The 21559-nt window shown below is 43.1% G+C and overlaps 1 protein-coding gene across 6 annotated transcripts in view; it reads right to left on the bottom strand.

The window, feature by feature from the left end:
* Positions 1 to 21559, bottom strand: part of cttn (cortactin) — an 85363-nt gene that overhangs the window by 17148 nt on the left and 46656 nt on the right. For 4 of the 6 annotated variants that reach the window (XM_078220970.1, XM_078220971.1, XM_078220969.1 and 1 more), the window contains exons 5-9: positions 16145 to 16255; positions 13591 to 13645; positions 12485 to 12595; positions 5346 to 5456; positions 2993 to 3103 (exon numbers count right to left, since the gene is read on the bottom strand). In XM_078220970.1, coding sequence (XP_078077096.1) covers positions 2993 to 3103; positions 5346 to 5456; positions 12485 to 12595; positions 13591 to 13645; positions 16145 to 16255 — 499 coding nt within the window. The remainder of the gene's footprint in view (positions 1 to 2992; positions 3104 to 5345; positions 5457 to 12484; positions 12596 to 13590; positions 13646 to 16144; positions 16256 to 21559) is intronic. The other 2 variants (XM_078220974.1, XM_078220972.1) reach the window with 1 other exon arrangement.

Consider the following 21559-nt stretch of genomic DNA (forward strand, 5'->3'; position numbering starts at 1 on the left):
AAGTAAACTTCAAGTGCTTAAAATTTTCTTTCATTTAAAACTGTTTAAATGTACATAATTAAATTGCAATAATAAACCTGCCCAATATTTGAGTCACATTATTGATATTTGCTTCAGAATGCCAGCACTTATCCATTGAAAACTCACTATTCAGGCTGAACCTGTTGGAGTCTGAGGTAAGGAGTGAAATTCCATTACACTTTCCAGCTCCCTCGTAAAGCAAAGATAAGCCGGATGCTGGTCCATGTTTAAGTTCCGACACATCACCAAATCCCTGATCCACGACTTTAAGCATTTACTTCCTCCACCATTCGTGCACCGTGGCTGCAGTGCACACTGCACAAGGCGCACTGAAGCGACTCACCAAGACATGTTTGACAACACCTCTCAAACAGTGGCAGGAATATGGGAACACCACCCCCTGCAAATTCCCCTCCAAGTCACTACCGATTTAGAATTATATCACTGTCCCTTCAGTGTCACTGGGTTAGAATCCTGGAACTCCCTTCCTAGCAAAACTGTGGGTGTACTGACAACCACATAGACTGCAGTGGTTTAAAGTGGTGGTGATCAGGGGAAATAATGGATAGGCAGTAAATGCTGGTCCTGCGAATGACGTCCATATTCCTTGAACAAATTCAATAATATTTACAGAATATGCTTTTCGGAAATAGACCCAAAAGAATTGTAGTACAGTACATTGCCACGATATATTTTTACACTGAGTTGTTACTGCACAACAAATCCTCGCAGATAGGGTAGTGGAAGCAAAGTCCTTTATAGTTCTTAAAAGGGAGGTGGCTAATGAATGAAACAGAAACTAAAGGGCATGGGGAAAAGACAGGGCAATGAAACTGTGTAAAGCTGAGAGCTAGCACACATATGATGGGCTGAATAGCTTTATTTTATAGTGTACAGTTCTATATGTCTATTCATCAAATCTAAATAGAACATTTTCCTAAAAATGAAGACCCCCCACCGAGATGTTTTTTTTTCAAACTGCATATCTTAAGAACAGGGCATGTGGGCAGTTGTAAGAAAGCTGATATTCTGAAGGAACCTCTCTTTCCAGGAAGATGCACAGGTATACACACACACTAGCAGAAAGGCAAAGGGGTTTTCAAAATAAAGTTAACAACACACCCAGTTCATTCATCTCAACACAGGCACATTACTGTGACCTCCCCCCACCCCATCCACCCACCAATTTGGAAGTTTTTGAAGTTTATTTATTAGCGTCACAAGTAGGCTCACATTAACACTGCAATGAAGTTACAGTGAAAATCCCCGAGTCATCACACTCTGGCACCTGTTTGGGTACAGTGAGGGAGAATTTAGCATGGCCAATGCACCTAACCAGCATGTCTTTCGGACTGTGGGAGGGAACTGGAGCACCCGGAGGAAACCCACGAAGACATGGGGAGAACGTGCAGATTCCGAACAGACAGTGACCCAAGCCAGGAATCAAACCCGGGGCGCTAGCGCTGTGGGGCAGCAGTGCTAACCACTGTGCTGCCCAAAATTTCGTACCACTCAAAAGTCCAAACAATGGCAAACAATTGAGAGACTAGTGGAGTTGGCTTCTTTTTGAAATGCAGTGATTGAAAAGGCACAATCACAAGCTCACTTCTGGAATCGCTCGAACATACTGCCATTGATACAGTCACGCTGTCGAAAAGATGAGGGGAGAGCAGAGTTCTGAGTTATTTTATTGTCCCTATCTAATACCATTATTGTCAAATCACTGTGGGTTGCATTTCTACTACCAACTATTGGCATCCTAAACCAGCTGCTTTATCATCAATTGTGCGGACAATTTACAGCATCAACAATGAGGCACACAATGTCCATAGTAGGCTCTATGTGAGGAATCCAATTTATCAGCATAGCGCTGGAAGCCCTGACAATTGACAGAAGGCTAAACTTGCTGACCACTATAACACTGGACGCTTTAAAAAACAAAAAAACAAGATTTCAATTGGACAATACTGAACTCATTCTCCTGTTGAAAACCTTCCAACCAGCCCGTTCTATAATGGCATGCATTTGTCAATGACAGCTAAAGCCCAAACACTGCACAGAACATTCTCAGAGAATGCTCGTTTATCAGGTGGAGGATTACTCTTAAAAAAGATTCTTGTTGAGCCACAGTCAGAGAGTCATTACAGCCCAGGAGGGCTTTCAGCCCATCGAGTCCATGCCGGCTCTCTGTGGAGTAATCTAGGCAGTCCCATTCCTTCACTCCCATAGCACTGTACATTTATTCTTCTTCAATGTCCATCCCAAAGTGTGCCAGTTAGGTGCATTAACCATGCTAAATCCTCCCTCAGTGTACCCAAACAGGCGTCAGAGTGTGGCGACCAGGGGATTTTCATAGTAACTTCATTGCAGTGTTAACGTAAGCCTACTTGTGACACTAATAAATAAATGTTAAACTTTAAAACATCCAATTTCCTTTTGAAATCAATTGTTATCCTGGTTTCTATCACCCTTGCATTCTAAGAATTCCAACAACCATCTCCCGTGACTGTATGAGAATTATGTTCTTATCTCCATTTTGAATATGCACGATCTTCTTGGAGATCCTCTCCACTTTGAGCCGGCGGTTTGTGGTGAAAATGGTAGCCATGAGGTGGCAATGCATATGTCCATTTTTGGAAGGGATGCCACAGTTTAGCAAAGGATCATAACTTCTTTATCCAAAGAGTGGTTAGAATGTGAACATCTTACCACACAGAGCAGTGGGAGTGAAGAGCAAAAATACATTTAAAGAAAACTAGACCTTTAAGATTAGAACCATTGAACCACAGAATCCCACATTCTAAGACTTTCCTTTCTCCCGCTCACACAAGTCTCTGTGCTTCTTAAATCATAAATATTTTGTGTTGTTCCCAGCAAACTACCAGTCTCTGGCTGGAGCCATCACCATTTCCAGCACTCAGTAATTCCTGAAGATTATCTCTGGTCTATCCCAGGGCTCCTGACCACTTACCTTTCTGAGATTCGTGAAGTTGCGTCGTCTCTTGGTGATCCCAGCCCAAGGCATTCTTGTCCTGTCGATCTGTCTGGACACCAAATTTTCCACCAAAACCTTTGACATAATCTAATTAAACCAAACACGATCAATTAATTTGGAAGTGAACAGTGGGATTATCCCAAAGCACAGAAAGAATAAAAGCCTAAGCCTAAGAGGAGTCACGACGTTAATGGAGTTGACACTTTCAACTCAATTCTAAGTGGACTTGGGTCCACAATACAAAATATTAATGACCAAATAATGTAATTCAGAGAACATTAAGAGGTAGAGTAGGCTATTAAGAGATAGAGATAGAGGGCGGCACGGTAGCACAGTGGTTAGCACTGCTGCTTCACCGCTCCACGGACCTGGGTTCGATTCCCGGCTTGGCTCACTGTCTGTGTGGAGTTTGCACATTCTCCTCATGTCTGCGTGGGTTTCCTCAGGGTGCTCGGTTTCCTCCCACAGTCCAAAGATGTGCAGGTTAGGTTGATTGGCCGTGCTAAAATTGCCCTTAGTGTCCTGGGATGCGTAGGTTAGAGGAATTAGTGGGTAAAATATGTAGGGATATGGGGGTAGGGCCTGGTGGGATTGTGGTCGGTGCAGACCCGATGGGCCGAATGGCCTCTTTCTGCACTGTAGGGTTTCTAAAATGTAGCCCCTGAGCTTGGCCCATTATTCACTTAAATGATGGATGATCTGTATCTTAAGATACAGTATCTTAACTCCATCTTTCATGCGTGGTTGTCTTAGATCTGTCTAGTAACCACAGGAACAAGAATTTAACCAGGAATGCTGGGATGTGATCTGCCCAGCGAGAGCAGCAGCCAGCATTCACAGGGGATGATGCGATGTAACCTTTCCCAGTAATGGGATTAGCAGGCATCCAAACAGAATCAGGTGCAAATAGCCATACCATCAGGATACAGCATACCTAGATGACTGAGGGATCAGTGCAGATATACAGATGCTAATATTGAGAGTCACAGAATGTGAGAGATGCTGAAAGCCCAAATACATAGAGGGGAGAAGCAAAAAGGAAGCAGGATATAATTGCCAGCACCTGAAGAAGCAGGCAACACATTGTAACATCTAAGAGCCGGAGATGCCAGTTTATAGCTCAGAGTCTGAGAAGTAGTTCACATCTAAGAAGTCTAAGAGCCAAGGCAGTACAGAAACCTTCACAAAGGCAGTTTAAATATCCTCACTGGACCAGGAAAAAGAAGTTTTCCGGACTTGATCATCTGCCTTGTACTGTGTGGTAACTATAAACTGGATCTGACTTTTAGATTTATTCAATTTGGACGTTGGTTGGGAACGGGAAAGTCGTAAGGAGTTCAGGAATTGCAGATGGGTGGGATTTTATAGCCTCGCTCACCCCGAAACCGTAAAATCACACCCAAGGTCAACGACCTTCCCATCATCAGCCCCTTGCCTGCTCCGACTCCCATGGTGGGCGGGGCAGTAAGATTCCGGCTGATATATCTTGGAACAAGGGGTCATTTGTACATAAACCATGGGCTAAATTTTCCCGTCCCGCCCACCACAGGAATTGTAGCGGGCGGGACACAGATCATGACCTGTTGACATCGGGCAGGATTTCCCAGTCTTGGGACAAGCACGGCCAGAAAATCACGCCCTATGTTGAGTTATCGTATATTTAATTGTCTAAGAGTATTATAGTCCTACTCATGTATATTTGGCTTTAATTTAATAAGTAATATATAGTAATTGTTAGCCAACGGCTGGACTGGTTATTCTCATTGGAACTCAATTTTCACGTGACTCCTCACACCATTCCAAAAACAAAACCATACACCACCATGAACTAGTATTTCAAGTTGCGACACCATTGTAGGTTGCGACAGTGGTACCTTAACTGTTGATACTCAGGCCTAAGAGAAATAAAACTAACAATCTCTGCTTGGAAGTTTTCAAGAGATCATCAGGTTGGAAAACAGAAATGTTTAAAGCAGGGTACTAATGCAACATGAAAAGGGGATATTATCCTGCGCCTTCTTTGAACTACATTAGACCTCACTGTCTGCTTGAAACAGGATCTTTCAGAGATTGAAGGCACACATCACTCACCTGCATAAGCACCAGACAAAAGACTTCACGTTAAAACATGCCACGGTTAAATGGAAGAGGCAGCCACTTCCTAAGCTAACATTGTAAATCTGTGCCCCAGTCCCAACATTCCTCAGATTCCTCACATTCTGTGCAAAGAGCCAATACACACTTGGAGCACTCGGAAGTCAGGCGACAATAAACAAGTCACCACATTATCCAAATCAGCAGCACTGCCGAGTCTTAGCGAAAGCCCAACCTTTTTGCGATTCGTGCTTTTCGGTTTTCCCTTGGTATTCAAAGCCAACAGCACTTTTGTCCACTTTATCCTTTTCCACTCCGTATTTGCCACCAAATCCTTTGGAATAATCTGCAGCAAAACAAATTGTGTCTTTAGATTAAAGCCGAAGAATTTTGCTTAATTAAAAACACATCTTCCGATCGGCAGCTAAATAAAAGCTTGTTTAGGCTCTACCTGACCAATGTCGGTACGATTGCCCGCCCACAACTAAACACTGAAGGTTACCTGACTAATCCCTCTGATAAAGACTACGTATTATAATGTCTGACTAATACAAGCCATGTCTTCACTTCTGCACATGGGTAACAAGCTGGCCACTGAACAGAAAACAAAGAGTACCTTGGGAAGTGGCATCCCAAAAGTGTTGGGGCCACAGTGTGCACCATTTCTATAAACAATCTCAATTCAGGTTTTGCAATTTAGTTAATAGAGGAGGACTGCAACAAAATACAAGATGACATGAATAAACTTACAGCATGGGCATTAACTGGCAAATTAATTTCAATATAGCCAAGTGTAAGGCAACACATTTTAGTAGACGAATAGGGTGGCTTGGAGATTCACCCAATGGCCATTGGGCCCATCATGTCCTGCAAGAACAACTCACCTGGTCCCACTCTTCCCACCTTTTCCCCCCCAATGGCCTGGCAAATTTTCTCTTCAGATAATTATCCAATTCTCTTGAAAGTGACGATCAAATCTGCCTCCACCACACTTTCAGGCAGCGCATTGCAGATTGTAACAACTCGCGTGTTAAAAAAAATTTCCTGATGTTGTATTCGGTTCCTTCGTCAATCGCTTTAAATCGACGCCCTCTCCCTGTCGATCCTTGGACCAAAAGGAGCAGCTTCTCTCCATCTATTCTGTCCAGGTCCCTCTCGGTTTTGAACACTTCTATAAAACCGCCTCGCAACCTTCTCTGCTGCAAGGAGAACAGCCCCAGTTTCTCCAATCTATCTACGTTATGCAAGTCCCTCATCCCTGGAACCTCATAAATCTTCTCAAATCTGTCCATTAGTGTAGTGCCCAGAATTGTTTAAGTTTATTTATTGGGAAGTTAGTGTACCTTTAAGAAAGGTTTGATTTCTGCAGCTCACAGCTTCAGTGATGTCATTACTGTCGTCGGGCTGACTACAATGAGTCCTTTTATTGCTACTTCAGTAGCTTAAATGGGGGTTATGTTTACTCTGGGATTAGCTTTACGATCCTGCATTGTCAAGAGAAAAGGTGATGCATTTTTGGACAGTTTTCTTTCCAGTGAGTTTAAGGTTTCAGTTTTGAGATATGAAGCTGCAGGTTAGTTTTAGCAGGGGCATCAAGCAAGAAAGAAGCTGAAGTCTCTCTCTCTTCCTGTTCTATTGGGGAATTCTGCTGGTTATCTCAAGGCAATGTTTTGTCTTCTGGGAGGAAAGTACTGGCTTCGAAAAGACGCCAGTCAAGTGAGACTCAATCTATGCTGTGTTAAGCCTGTGAAAAGGCTTTGTCTATGAAAGGTTTTGGTTTGTTGGAATAGCTTTAATATTCAATTAAGAATTAATACATTATTGTGGTTAGTTTCTTTTGGTTTTTTGTTTGCAATTGATAAAAGGTGTTGCTAATTTTCTTACTATATATGTGAACTATATTCTTAAATAAACTTTGTTTGATAAAAGCTCTCTAGTGGGTTGTTGAATCAGACCTGAAGTGAAACATATCATGCTCATCCGAGCCAAATTCAAGATATTAAACTTATGGAGCGGACAGTCTCCATAAAGAACTTTGGAGTTTCTAACCTGATCTATAACAGTATTCATGTCACAAGTAGGCTTACATTAACATTGCAATGAAGTTACTGTGAAAATCCCCTCGTCGCCACAGTCTGGCGCCTGTTTGGGTACACGGAGGGAGAATTTAGCATGGCCAATGCACCTAACCAGCACATCTTTCAGACCGTGGGAGGAAACCGGAGCACCCGGAGGAAACCCACGCAGACACAGGGAGAACATGCAGACTCCACACAGACATGAACCAAGCTAGGAATCAAACCCAGGTCCCTGGCGCTGTGAGGCAGCAATGCTAACCACTGTGCCACCGTATCACCCTTCATGCTATCATGCCGCCCTTGGGCGCAATACTGCCACGGCCAAACCAGTGTTTGATAAGGGTTCACCATAACCTCCTTGCCTTTATACTTTGCCTTTATTTATATTGCCCAGGATCCCATGTGCCTTACTAACCACTTGCTCAACTTTTTGTGAAAAGAACCATTTCTGCTAACATCACATTTTTCAAATGCAGCCAATTTCTAAGCTCATCCCAGAATTCCAAAGTAGTGACACAACTAACTAAGGCCCTCAACAAACACTGGATTTATTTCAAGAGAGATAGAACTAAATTGCAGAGAAATTAGGTTAAACGTGCGCAGAATCTTGGTTGGACTACAGTTGGAGTGCTGGTCTCCATTTTGTGGAAAAGACACCAGTAGCAGAAATGGTCCAAAGATTTGCTGGATGATACAAGAACTAAGGAATAAGGAGTTGTCCTCATCGGGAAACACTGAAGAGGCTGGGGCTCTTTTCTCAGGACAGTCTAAGATTATGAAGGATTTGCCACAGTAGACATACAGATGTTTCCATTTGCAGGGTTGGCCAGTGGTAGAGGCCAGATGTTCACTTATAAATCCAATATGGAATTCAGGAGAGCTCTCTTTCATTGAGATTAGTCGGTCAGACTATAACTACCACAGAGAACAGTTGAGATTGTCAAGAAGTTGGGAAAAAACGAAGATTGAAGAATTGGATAAAAGGAAACAGAGGGATTCAGCTGCACTGAGCATTTTTGATATGCGGATTAGCCTAGTAGTAAGGTGAACAGATATTTACTTAAGTGAAGTGGAGAACAATAGGGCATAGAATTGCAGGGGTTAAAGACACAGAGAGCAAGACTTCAAAAGGAGAAATAAGAATGAATTCTGCACTTACATGTTAAAAGAATGAATTCTAAGAATAGTTGTTCAGATAAGACGAGATCAAAAGGAATAAACCAAACTTGATTAGTCCTGTACTGGAGAAGAATAGCTGACAAGTGACAAAGATCATAACCACACTCAGCTGGAAGCCAAACTCCCCCAAAAACGGCACAGTGATTAGCCCTGCTGCCTCACAGTGCCAGGGATCCACGTTCAATTCCGGCCTCGGGTCACGGTCTGTGTGGAGTTTGCACATTCTCCCCATGTCAGCATGGGTTTCCTCCGGGTGCTCCAGTTTCCTCCCACAGTTCAAAGATGTGCGGGTTAGGTGGATTGGTCATGCTAAATTGACCCTAGTATCAGGGGGGTTTGCAGGATAAATATGTGGGGTTACGCGAATAGGACCTGGGTGGGATTGTAGTCGATGGGCCGAATGGCCTCCTCCTACAATGTAGGGATTTTATGATTCTATGAAAAACAGGTCTTTGGCAAGTGTATCAATTCCAAGTGTACTACCCTGAACCAGAAGAAAAGTTTCCCAACAGAAAAATATAGATCATGTGTGGTAATTATTTCTGGATTTGGCTCATAATGTTAAAACCTATGGGATGTTGTTTTGGGGAAAATATAGTCTGGGAGTTTAGGAGAGTAGAAAGATTTGGAATGGGGCTAATTCAAGTATACTGTCTGTGTGTGTAGCCATTATTGTAGTTAATTCTGTTTTTTTTCTGTCTTGATACCTTTCTTGTGTTTTATTGTTTAATAAACTTTTTTTCATTTGAATGATTACAAAAAGACTGGACCTTTCAAATCACTGGTTTCTGTCCCTTTCCTCACATCATACCAAATTGCAAAATAAACAGTTAAGAACCAAAGTTCCAAGTTTCCCTTCAGGGATTTGGATACCCTCGTGTTTACCGTTAGTGGATTTCTTAACAAGATGAATAGCTTAAAAGCATTCAAGGGGATGTTAAGTAAGTACATGAAAGAGATAGGAACAGATGGATCTGTTGATGGAATTAGGTGTAAAGGAGTCGGAGTATGTTCGAAAAACCAGAATGGGCCTGTTTCTATTCTGTCAATACTTTCTCAGCTCCAAGAAACTTGCTGGAAGCTCCCAAAGTGGACTGTAAATACAACGGAACACTTCACCTCAGAAAGAAAGAAGCTTGCTAGGCTCACAGTCGGAATAGAAATGCATCAAGGAACGGCCAGCATTTCTCAATGCCCAGAAAACAGATCCAAACAGTAGCCGATAAAGTCAATGATGATTCTGGTAAAAATCATTTTTCCTCATTTGGATCCATAACCAAATAAAATGCCAACATACCAATCAACAATAAGTCAGGTTTTGGCCATCTTAAGTGTTGCAGTAAATGTTTGACGTCAGAATTAAATACTGTTGGATAATCCGAGTGAGTGAGCACTTTGGGATTGCCAACACGACTCAAAGTAGTCTCACAACACCAGGTTAAAGTCCAATAGGTTTATTTGGTAGCACAAGCTTTCGGAGCGTTGGCTCTTCATCAGGTGAGTAAAGAATGCAGTTCACAAACAGGGCCTATATAGACACAAACTCAATTACAATACTTCACGGCTCAGCTTTTCCACCAAGTAGAATTTAGCCAATGAAGAAACATTTCATTATCAGACACTCCCAAGAACAATACTGAAAGCTCAGTGGATGTAGCCTGTTCTCAGTGACGGAGGTTATGAATTTGGACAATTTGTGAGAATGACAGACTATGACATCAACCTGATGGCTTGTGGCCAAGTGCTAGAATAACTATCGAGGGAGGTGCAGTTTAACCATCAAATACTCTGGAGCAGATTCGTTTGATACAGATGGAATAAATCTTCTCAGATAGAATCTTACAAGCAAAGGAGGTGGACGTTTGGACTATCATGCTTGGGCCAGTATCTTGAATGAAGTAGCTATCCACTTTAATTCCACTCCCCTGCTCTCCGACCAACCCCCCTAAATAGCCTTGCACCCTTTCTCCTTTGAATATTTAGCCAAATCTCTTTGAATCTGCTTCCACCATTCTTTCAGCCAGTGCGTTCCAGATCATCGTACCAGTATATGTCAATAATTGTGCATGTCTAAGAAATCGGAAATTTCTGCCTAATTTAAAAAGGGGAAAAAAAAAATCAGCAGCAACTAATATTGGAGCTTATTTTGCAAGCCAGCCTATTGCAAATGAGCCTACTACAGAGAATAAATCATTGCTTAACTCAAGCGAGTTCGAACAGTTGCACAGCATAAAAATGGAGCAAGGTTATCAGCTGATCAAGATATTCAACAGCCAAATCACAAGGCAGAAAACTCAAGACACGGCGGTCTGGCACGGACATTTCCCTCACCTTCCTGACTGGAACAATAAACCAAATCAAGATACAGGGCGGTTCACCAATTCTGAGAACGTTCATCAAACCCAGATTTGCTCATTCCTCCAACCAGCTATGAAACAGAGGCCAGCGAGTGATGTGGGGCTACACCCAAAAAAGCCCACTAGGCCTTGGTTCAACAATGGAGAAACTATACAGCTTGGTCACCTCAAGAGGAGGAGGAGTTGTCAGATTTGATCCCAAGGAAAAGCAATTAAAAAGGAAGCGGGAAAAACTGGAGAAAGCAGAGACATCATTGCTGCAGATAACAGGGCGTCTAGTTTTATAATCAGGTTAAGACAGGCAGAACTACCTTATCACCTCACAGTAAACAGAACATCAACAGAAGAGGCGATGTCCTGGTGGTATTTTTTTATTCATTTGTGGGACATGGGCGTCGCTGGCTGGCCAGCATTTATTGCCCGTCCCTAGTTGCCCCGAGGGCAGTTGAGAGTCACCCACATTGCTGTGACTCTGGAGCCAGATGTAGGCCAGACCAGGTAAGGTCGGCAGATTTCCTTCCCTAAAGGACATTAGTGAACCAGATGGGTATTTCTGACAATCAACAATGGCTTCATGGTCATCAGTAGATTCTTAATTCAAGATATATTTTATTGAATTCAAATTCCAACATCTGCCGGATTCAAACTGCCGGGTCCCCAGGACGTTAGCTGAGTTTCTGGATTAATAATCCAGCGGTAATACCACTAGGCCATCGCCTCCCCAGTGATTATCGCTAGACTATTAATCCAAAAACTCAGCTAACATTCTGGGGACTCGGGTTCGAATCCCACCACGGCAGATGGTGGAATTTGAATTAAATCAAAAAAATCTGGAATTAAGAATCTACTGATGACCATGAAACCATTGTCAGAAAAACTCATCTGGTTCACTGCTGTTAGGTTCTTGTGTTATTAATCGAGAATCTGGGCCTGTCCTGCCTCCAGAGTGAAGGGAAACTCCATGCATGCAGAGGCAAAAATACCATGAAATCTGAAATGAAGACAGGAAATTATGAAGCTACTCAGCAGGAGGTAATATCTGTGGAGAGGAAAACCGAGTTGAGAGATTATGGCTGATGACGTATCGTTACTGTACAGATTGCAAGGTCCATGAAGTCTTGTTTGACTGCATTCTAAAATTAGGTTGGGTTCCAACCCTGAACGGTGCTGTCATTATAACAGGAACGATGTCTGCAAAGGCAGCAGTCTGGTCCTGTAAACACCGCCTTGATTTGCAAATTCATTCACAAATTAGAGACAACACAGTGTCAAGTCCCATTCTGAAAGGTTTCCCCAAGTTCACAAGGGAATGTTGCAGACCAAACCAGTCGAGCCGGTGACCCTGATTCTCAGCAGATTGTGACAGGAAATGTTAATGTTGCAGAGAGAAAATATCCAAGTTCAAAGCAACTCCCCACCAAGGTCACACACAGAGACAGACAGAGAGACACACACACACAGACCCAGACACACACACAGACCCAGACACACACACAGACACACACACACACACAGACACACACACACACAGACACACACACACACAGACACACACACACACAGACACACACACACACAGACACACACACACACACACACAGACACAGACACACACACAGACAGACACACACACAGACAGACACACACACAGACAGACACACACACAGACAGACACACACACAGACAGACACACACACAGACACTCTCTCTCTCTCTCTCTGAGGGAGAAATGAAACCAAGGGAAAGCAAAAATGACACACCTCTCTGGGACTCGTGAATCTCAGTTTTGCTCTGGTAATCGAAGCCTAGGGCACTCTTGTCCACTCGGTCTGCTTGCACTCCATACTTCCCCCCAAAACCAGTGCTGTAGTCTGAATAATTCAAGATAGCAAAAGCATCAACAAATGCAGCATGCAACATCTTTGATTGGGACAGAAATGCAAAGGGTCCCGTGATTTAGCAACCATAAGCAGTCCAGTTATGAAGCAGTGCCAGAAAACACAAGTGCATTTTATTGACGTCTAGGACACGGTGGTGAAAATATAATAAGCAGGAGGGTGAGCTATAATGCTCTTAAAACACATTGGAAAAAAGAAATTGGTGGAAGACACCTCTAATAATGGGGATTTGCTGGAAGCATGCATTGCTAAAGATTCAAAATGTCTCTTGCTTTAATTTTGGAATAGTCAGGAGAAAAGGGCAACAGATTAATCAATATAATTTTAAACAGTGGGTAATTATCCACTGTTTTACCCTTTTTCAGAGAAATATGGCATTTGTTTTATTACTAATAATTAATAATCTAAAGAAAATTCAAAACACTGGGTTTGAGTTCGGCAAGAAGTCTCACAACACCAGGTTAAAGTCCAACAGGTTTATTTGGAATCATGAGCTTTTGGAGCGCTGCTCCTTCATTAGGTGAGTGTTCATGATTCCAAATAAACCTGTTGGACTTTAACCTGATGTTGAGAGACTTTTTACCGTGCCCACCCCAGTCCAATGCCGGCATTTCCACAGCATGGGTTTGAGTTGGAAGAGATGAACTAAAATGGGGAGACAGCTCACATTCCAGTTAAATAATCTGGCAGTGGATCACTGGAGATTGCATTAAATTCCAGGTGCACAGAGTTGACTCAAGCTGAAACATATGCAGAAAGAAAGAGAGGGTTCAAAGGGACGATCATAGACGGATAATCACAGAAGGAGGCTGTCCAAACTCATTCCCTAAGTGAAAGACCCTTTTTTCTAAAAAAAAAGAAACAAAATTCATCCATGTTTATACAAATAAGACTCTAAATGGAACATCACAACCACATTGTCACCATCAGTTACTCAGTCTAAAGTTCAATGGTGGAGAGCACTGTACCTTTCTGAGATGCATGTTTGGCTGTCTTGCCTTCATATTCAAACCCCACAGCAGACTGTAAGAGATAAGAAAACACTTATTGACACAGCGTTCCCATGGAAACAGTACATCGGCAAAACGGAGCTGAGAATTCAGGTTTGGGAATCAGCGCTCAGTAGTTCTGGCAGAACATTGCTCAGATTCCCGCCCCCGAAATACTCTGGGTTTCTTTTGAAAAAGACAACTCTGACTTATTCATAGTGCCAACTGGGTGGCAGCTCATAGAATCATAGAAACCCTACAGTGCAGAAAGAGGCCATCTGGCCCATTGAGTCTGCACCAACCACAATCCCACCCAGGCCCCACCCCCACATCCCTACACATTTTACCCGCTAATCCACGCACCTCAGGACACTAAGGGGTAATTTTTAGTATGGTCAATCAACCTGACCCGCACACCTTTGGACTGGAGAAATTTTGTATAAATTGTCCAGGAGCAAGAGTGTAAGGGAACCAAAACCTCAACCTATGGTTCCTCAAGATGGAATACAAGACCATAAGATATAGGAGCAGAATTAGACCATTCGACCCATCGAGTTTGCCCCACAATTCAATCATGGCCGATAAGTTTCTCAACCTCAGTCTCCCACATTTTCCCCCGTAACCTTTGATCCCCATACCAATCAAGAACCTATCTATTCATGTCTTAAATATACTCAATGACCTGGCCTCCACAGCCTTCCGTGGCAATGAATTCCACAGATTTACCACCCTATGGCTGAAGGAATTCCTCCTCGTTTCAGTTCTAAAGGGTCATCCCTTTATTCTGAGGCTGTGCCCTCAGATCTTAATCTCTCGTGCTAATGGAAACATCTTCTCCACGTCCACTCTATCCAGGCCTTTCAGTATTCTGTAAGTTTCGATGAGATTCCGCCCTCATCCTTCTAAACTCCATTGAGTACAGACCCAGAGTCCTCAGATGCCCCTCATACATCGAGCCTTTCATTCCTGGGATAGGGGACAAACATTGCAAATTCTAACGTGCCACCACTTTGGAAACAAAAGCTCAGGCAAAAAAGGATTTAAGACAACCTCAGAGGAAATAATGGGCGAGACTTTAAATAATTTCACAATAGGCTTTAGTACAGTATTCAGCAAAAGAATTAGGTAGAATATTTGACAGCCATAAAATTGGCCATTTTTGGTTAACACCTTTCAAAACAAAAGTCACTTTATCTAAATACGCACCAAAAGTCTTATTTCAGCCAACAGCCTCCACATCTCAAACCAAGGCAGGGGTGATGACTTCACATTCCTTCCTTCCTACGGTCACACTCAAAATATTTACAGCCAAAGACAATTCATGAACCAAATCATGTAGCAAGTCTCTTTCTGCCTCAGGGTAACAATGCAAATTTTATTGTACATATAAAAAAGGATTGAATGGGGTGGAGACTCGGTGGGCACGGGTGCATGCACTAAGTCTGCGCTCCAGATAAAACCAACTGAACAACCTAAAGGACCTGAGGGCATTGGTGCCCAGAAAGAATCATAGAATTGCTACAGTGCAGAAGGAGGCCATTCAACGCATCGAATCTGCACTGACTCCCCAGAGTCAGAGCATCTTTGTTGTTCTTTCCTTCCCATGGCCTTGCATTAGATTATTCCTTTCAGAATAACTTTCATTCCAGATTCAAACAAATATTTCCACCAAGTTAAGAATACAGGCAAATAATATCCACCCAGCATATTTAATGAGCTATCTTCACTGAACTTCATAGGAGGATCTAAGCAGGTTCCTGCATTCTGAAGCACTGTACTTGCATATTGATTTGGAGAATTAAGTACCCTAAGAAAGATGATCAACACATTGGCAGTTTGTTGCAGTCAGTCAGTCCATTCCCAAAGCCACAATCATAGCAGCCTTTCCCCCTCCTTTTCTGATGTCACCAGTTCTCTGCAGCCTTGCATCCCACTCCTGCGCCTTACTGCACTGCTCATCAGTCACATTTAAGAGTCTTGACAGAAGTGCTGCCACAGTATTTAGAAATAGGGAATGAGAAGGGAGGCATGGCCTGAAACTTCCTGCAGTTGACACACACACACACACACACACACACACACACGATGTGGTAGCACTACATTCTGCACTCTCTCCTTTCCTTCTCTATGAACGGTATGCTTTGTCTGTATAGTGCGCAAGAAACAATACTTTTCACTGTATGCTAATACATGTGACATGTATACCAATATACTAATACATGTGACAATAATAAATACAGTTGTGTGACTGGATTAGTATTCCAGAGGCCTGGTCTGGAAGGTTTAACGAGTACAGACTCTCAAGACACCGGGTAAGCAAGCAAACCCTTTCATCTAAGGAATCCACTTGGCTAACTACACATTTCCTGCAAATTCAAAAAGCGTGTGAAATATGAAGTGGTGGCGATTTAGCCGTTGTGTAACTTTAAGGGCGAGGTGTAGTGGAATAAGACCCCATGGATAGCATGTAAAATAAAAGGTTAGCACATAACCACAGTCGAATTGGCCAAATGCCTGCAGCTTCCATACTTGCCTTATCGACCCTGTCCTTCTGTACACCGAACTTTCCACCAAATCCCTTTACCGAGTCTGTTTGAGAGCAGTGCTTGGAGAGTTTAGCAACGTATTCATGTCCAACAGCTGACTGAAAAGATGGAGACAATCACGTGTTAAAACGACAACACTTCAGAGCCACAAAAGATCCCGTGCGTTCTTTCAAGAAGTTTGAAGATTAAAGTCAGTCACTTTCTTCCATTCATTGTCAAAAAAGAAATAGTTAATGCTGTCTTTGAAACCGTTGACCCTTTTTATGATTGCAGTACTTCCTCTAGACAACTTGCAAATACCCAGATTATTCAGCAAGACCACAAGAAGTTTAATCCTGATCAACAGAATTTCAGAATCATCTTACTAACACAGTGCTACGACTCTCACTAACTTTTACAGATGCACCATAGAAAGCATTCTTTCTGGTTGTATCACAGTTTGGTATGGCTCCTGCTCTGCTCCAGACCGCAAGAAACTACAAAAGGTTGCGAATGTAGCCCAATCCATCACGCGCACCAGCCTCCCATCCATTGACTCTGTCTACACTTCCCGCTGCCTCGGAAAAGCAGCCAGCATAATCAAGGACATTCTCTCTTCCACCTTCTTCCATTGGGAAAAAGACACAAAAGTCTGAGGTCACATACCAACCGACCCAAGAACAGCTTCTTTCCTGCTGTCATCAGACTTTTGAATGGACCTACCTCGCATTAAGTTGATCTTTCTCTGCACCCTAGCTATGACTGTAACACTACATTCTGCACTCTCTCCTTTCCTTCTCTATGAACGGTATGCTTTGTCTGTATAGTGCGCAAAAAACAATACTTTTCACTGTATACTAATACATGTGACAATAATAAATCAAATCAAAATAGTTTATGTCAGAATTGCATCCCCACTTAACCTCAATACTGGAACAGATTTGTTGGTTTAAATACAATTTGCAAGAGTATTATAACATATCGACTTTGACTTAGAAAACAAATGCACATACACAGACTTCATCAAACATTTAGGGTTCCACTTGTGGACTCCTGAGACTTTGGCAATCTGATTACATCAGCAAAATACTGCAGCTGCTGACAATCTGAAATGAAAATGAAAAATGTTGGAAATTCTCAGCAAAGGGGGTCATCAATCTGAACCGTTAACTCATTGAATCCCTACAGTGCAGAAGGAGGCCATTTGGCCCATCAAGTCTGCACCGACTCACTGACAGAACATCGTACGCAGGCGCATGCCCATCCTTGTAACCCCACATATTTACCCCCCCAATCCCCATAACCTACATATCTTTGGACACTAAGGGGCAATTTAGCATGGCCAATCCCCCTAACCTGAATATCCACTGCTGTGTGTCATTTTTATAAATGACCTGGATGAGGGCGTAGAAGCATGGATTAGTAAATTTGCGCATGACACTAAAGTCGGTGGAGTTGTAGACCGTGCGGAGGGAAGTGGCAGGTTACAGAGGGACATAGGTAAGCTGCAGAGCTGGGCTGAGAGGTGGCAAATGGAGTTTAATGCGGAAAAGTGTGAGGTGATTCACTTTGGAAGGAATAACAGGAATACAGAGTACTGGGCTAATGGTAAGATACTTGTGGGTGAACAGAGGGATCTGGGTGTCCATATGCATAGATCCCTGAAAGTTGGCACCCAGGTTGATAGGGTTATTAAGAAGGCATACGGTGTGTTAGCTTTTATTGGTACAGGGATTGAGTTTCGAAGCCATGAGGTCATGTTGCAGCTGTACAAAACTCTGGTGCGGCCGCACTTGGAGGATTGCGTACAGTTCTGGTCGCCGCATTATAGGAAGGATGTGGAAGCATTGGAAAGGATGCAGAGGAGATTTACTAGGATGTTGCCTGGTATGTTGGGAAGATCGTATGAGGAAAGACTGAGGGACTTGAGGTTGTTTTCGTTAGAGAGAAGAAGGTTAAGAGGTGACTTAATAGAGGCATACAAGATGATCAGAGGATTAGATAGGGTGGATAGTGAGAGCTTTTTTCCTCGGATGGTGATGGCTAACACGAGGGGACATAGCTTTAAATTGAGGGGTGATAGATATAGGACAGATGTCAGAGGTAGGTTCTTCACTCAGAGTAGTAAGGGCGTGGAATGCCCTGCCTGCAGCAGTAGTGGACTTGTCAACATTAAGAGCATTCAAATGGTTATTGGATAAACATATGGATGATATTGGAATAGTGTAGGTTAGAGGGGCTTTAGATTGGTTTCACTGGTCGGCGCAACATCGAGGGCCGAAGGGCCTGTACTGCGCTGTAATGTTCTATGTTCTATGTTTGGACTGTGGGAGGAAACCGGAGTATCCGGAGGAAACCCACAGAGAAGTGTGGAGAATGTGCAAACTCCACGCAATCACCCAAGCCGGAATCGAACCTGGGACCCTGGCACTCTAAGGCAGCAGGAGCTGCCAGAATTGCTGAACATTTCTAACATTTTCCATTTTTACTGGCAAATCACATTCCGAGTTTCACAAAAAAAAATGAAATCAAAGACAGCGCAGATAAACCTAACACAACCCATTCAATTCCGCATCTGTTAGCAATCATCATGTATCAGTTTTACAGACAATGGAGTCTCAGTTACTCCAGATGTATTTCAGGGTTAAAGTGGTTCATGTCATGTGCAGGATATGAGCCACATATTACACTGCATTTATCACTGGCTTCAATTTCCCTCTTTGTTGTGATAAAGTGAGACATTGTAATGTTAAAACAAGCTGCAGCTAGAATTTACTCCAACTTTGATAAACAGCAGAGAAGGCGAGAAAGTTTCCACTCCTTTGCACTGCAGATTAGAAAATGGAATTGAAGGTTTACAAGGCACTATTCACCTACTTAAATTCACTACAGGTTCACTCACACAAACACAGGCTGAATCAGATTTATAAATATTTTCACAATTGGGGCATTTACGGGAATCATTCATGAGTCACCTGCATGTGGGAATATCTGCTTGACATCAGCATTTCTGGCCTGCAACCTTTCAAGGGTAATGGCAAGTCACATACAGTCTGGAGCACAGGAACAGGCCATTTAGCCCAACAGGTCCATTCTGGCACTTAGACTCCGTGCAAGCCTCCTCCTAGACCTCTTCATCTAACCCCATTAACATCTCCTTCTGTTCTCTCTCCCTCGTGTTTATCTAGTCTTCCCTTAAGGGAATATTTGCCTCAACTACTTATTGTGGCAGTTCCATATTCTTGTCACTCTTCAGTAAATGCCTTATTGGATTTATTACTATCTCATATTTATAGCCTCGAGTTTTGGTCTCTCCTGCAAATACAAACATTTTATCTAAAGCTGCAAGCCTCTTCCTAAAGGCTCCCACCGATTCATCATCAGCTGTCCAGCATCTCAAGGATGATGGCTACTCAAGGTCACGAGTTTTTGTTACGGGTCCTCATGTGACTGATCCTCGACCTGCATATCTATAGATGCATGGGGCAGGATGCCCAACAAGGTATTGGGATCTGGGTACAGGAATCGCTCCCATTTCTCTTTCCATTCTCTGTCGCTGCTCTGCCTCATCAAGACATTGGGACTCAAAGTGAGAGGCAACCTGATGGACAAGTTGTCACTGTTCTGAATGACTGGTAGCAAGCTCCTCCCAGTCATTAATATCAATGCTGTCATGCTTCAAGAGAGCTTCAGGGTATCTTTGAAGTGTTTTCTTTGTTCTACCCCCAGAACATCATCCTGGTACCAAAGAAAAGCCAAGCAACGTGCCGTAATGACTATCGTCTGGTGGTTTTGACATCTGTCATTATGAAGTGCTTCAACATATTAGTCATGACGTGAACCAATTCCAGCCTCCCAAAATGCTTGGATCCACTACAGTTCATCTATCGCCGCTACAGATCCACAGCAGACACCACTCTCTGGCCCTACACTCAACCCTGGAACACCTAGATAACAAAGACATTTTCATCAGACTCCTACTTATTAACTACAGCTCAGCTTTCAACACCATTATTCCTCCAAAACCCATCTCCAAACTCAGTGGCCTGGACCTTGACTCCTCCCTCCGCTACTGGATCCTAGACTTCCTAACCCACAGACCGCAGTCAGTAAGGACAGGCAACAACATCTCCCCCACGATCATCCTCAACACCCGGTGCCCCACAGGACTGTCTTCAGCCCCTTACAATACTCCCTATGCACCAACGACTGTGTGGCTAAATTCTCCTCCAACTCGATTTTCAAGTTTGCTGATGTCACCTCCGTAGTGGGTCGGATCTCTCACAATGATGAGATGGAGTACAGGAAAGAGATAGAGAATCTGGTGAACTGGTGTGACGATAATAATCTCTCCCTCAATGTCAGCAAAACTTCAGGAGTCATCGACTTCAGGAAGTGTAGTGGAGAACATGCCCCTGTCCACATCAATGGGGATAAAGTGGAAATGGTTGAGAGCTTCAAGTTTCTAGGTGTCCAGATCACCAACAAACTGTCCTGGTCCCTCCATGCCGACACTATAGTTAAGAAAGCCCACCAATGCCTCTACTTTCTCAGAAGACTAAGGAAATTTGGCATGTCAGCTACAAGTCTCACCAACTTTTACTGATACACCATAGGAAGCATTCTTTCTGGTTTTATCACAATTTCGTACGAGTCCTGCTCTGTCCAAGACCGCAAAAACTTCAATGGGTTGTGAAAGTAGCATAGTTCATCCCACAAACCAGCCTCCCACCCATTGACTCTGTCTATACTTCCCGCTGCCTTGGAAAAACAGCCAGCATAATTAAGGACCCCACGGACCCCAGGCATTCTCTCTTCCGTCGGGAAAAAGATACAAAAGTCTGAGGACACGTTTGACCAACTCAAGATCAACTTCTTCCCTGCTGCCATCAGACTTTTGAATGGACTTACCTTGCATTAAGTTGATCTTTCTCTACACTCTGGCTATGACTGTAACACTACATTCTGCACCCTCTCCTTTCCTTCTCTATGAACGGTATGCTCTGTCTGTGCAAGAAACAATACTTTTCACTGTATGTTAATACATGTGACAATAATAAAACAAATCAAAGAACACTGGCCATTTGCGAGTGGAGAAACAGCACCTGGCTTGAGGGACGGTATCCGGACATCTGGACAGTGTTCCCTTTATCGAAAATGATTTTGTAGGACTTTACAGTGGTGAAGAACAGATACATTGGATTCCCTGGCTGCGTGCAACAGTGCTGCTAATATGAACAATTTGGCCTGAGTTTTTGAACAGCCATTTGGACCCTTCATCCCACTTGCAATAAAAGAGAGCTTAAATATTCACTCCAAATTGGAACAGACAATGATGAAAACACTCAGCAGTTGAGGCAGTACTTGTGGAGAGAGAAAAACAGCGCTTCAGGTCAATGACCTCCCATCAGAACTACTAAATG

Source organism: Mustelus asterias, chromosome 9 (assembly GCF_964213995.1).
Source record: "Mustelus asterias chromosome 9, sMusAst1.hap1.1, whole genome shotgun sequence".
In the NCBI taxonomy this organism is placed as follows: domain Eukaryota; kingdom Metazoa; phylum Chordata; class Chondrichthyes; order Carcharhiniformes; family Triakidae; genus Mustelus; species Mustelus asterias.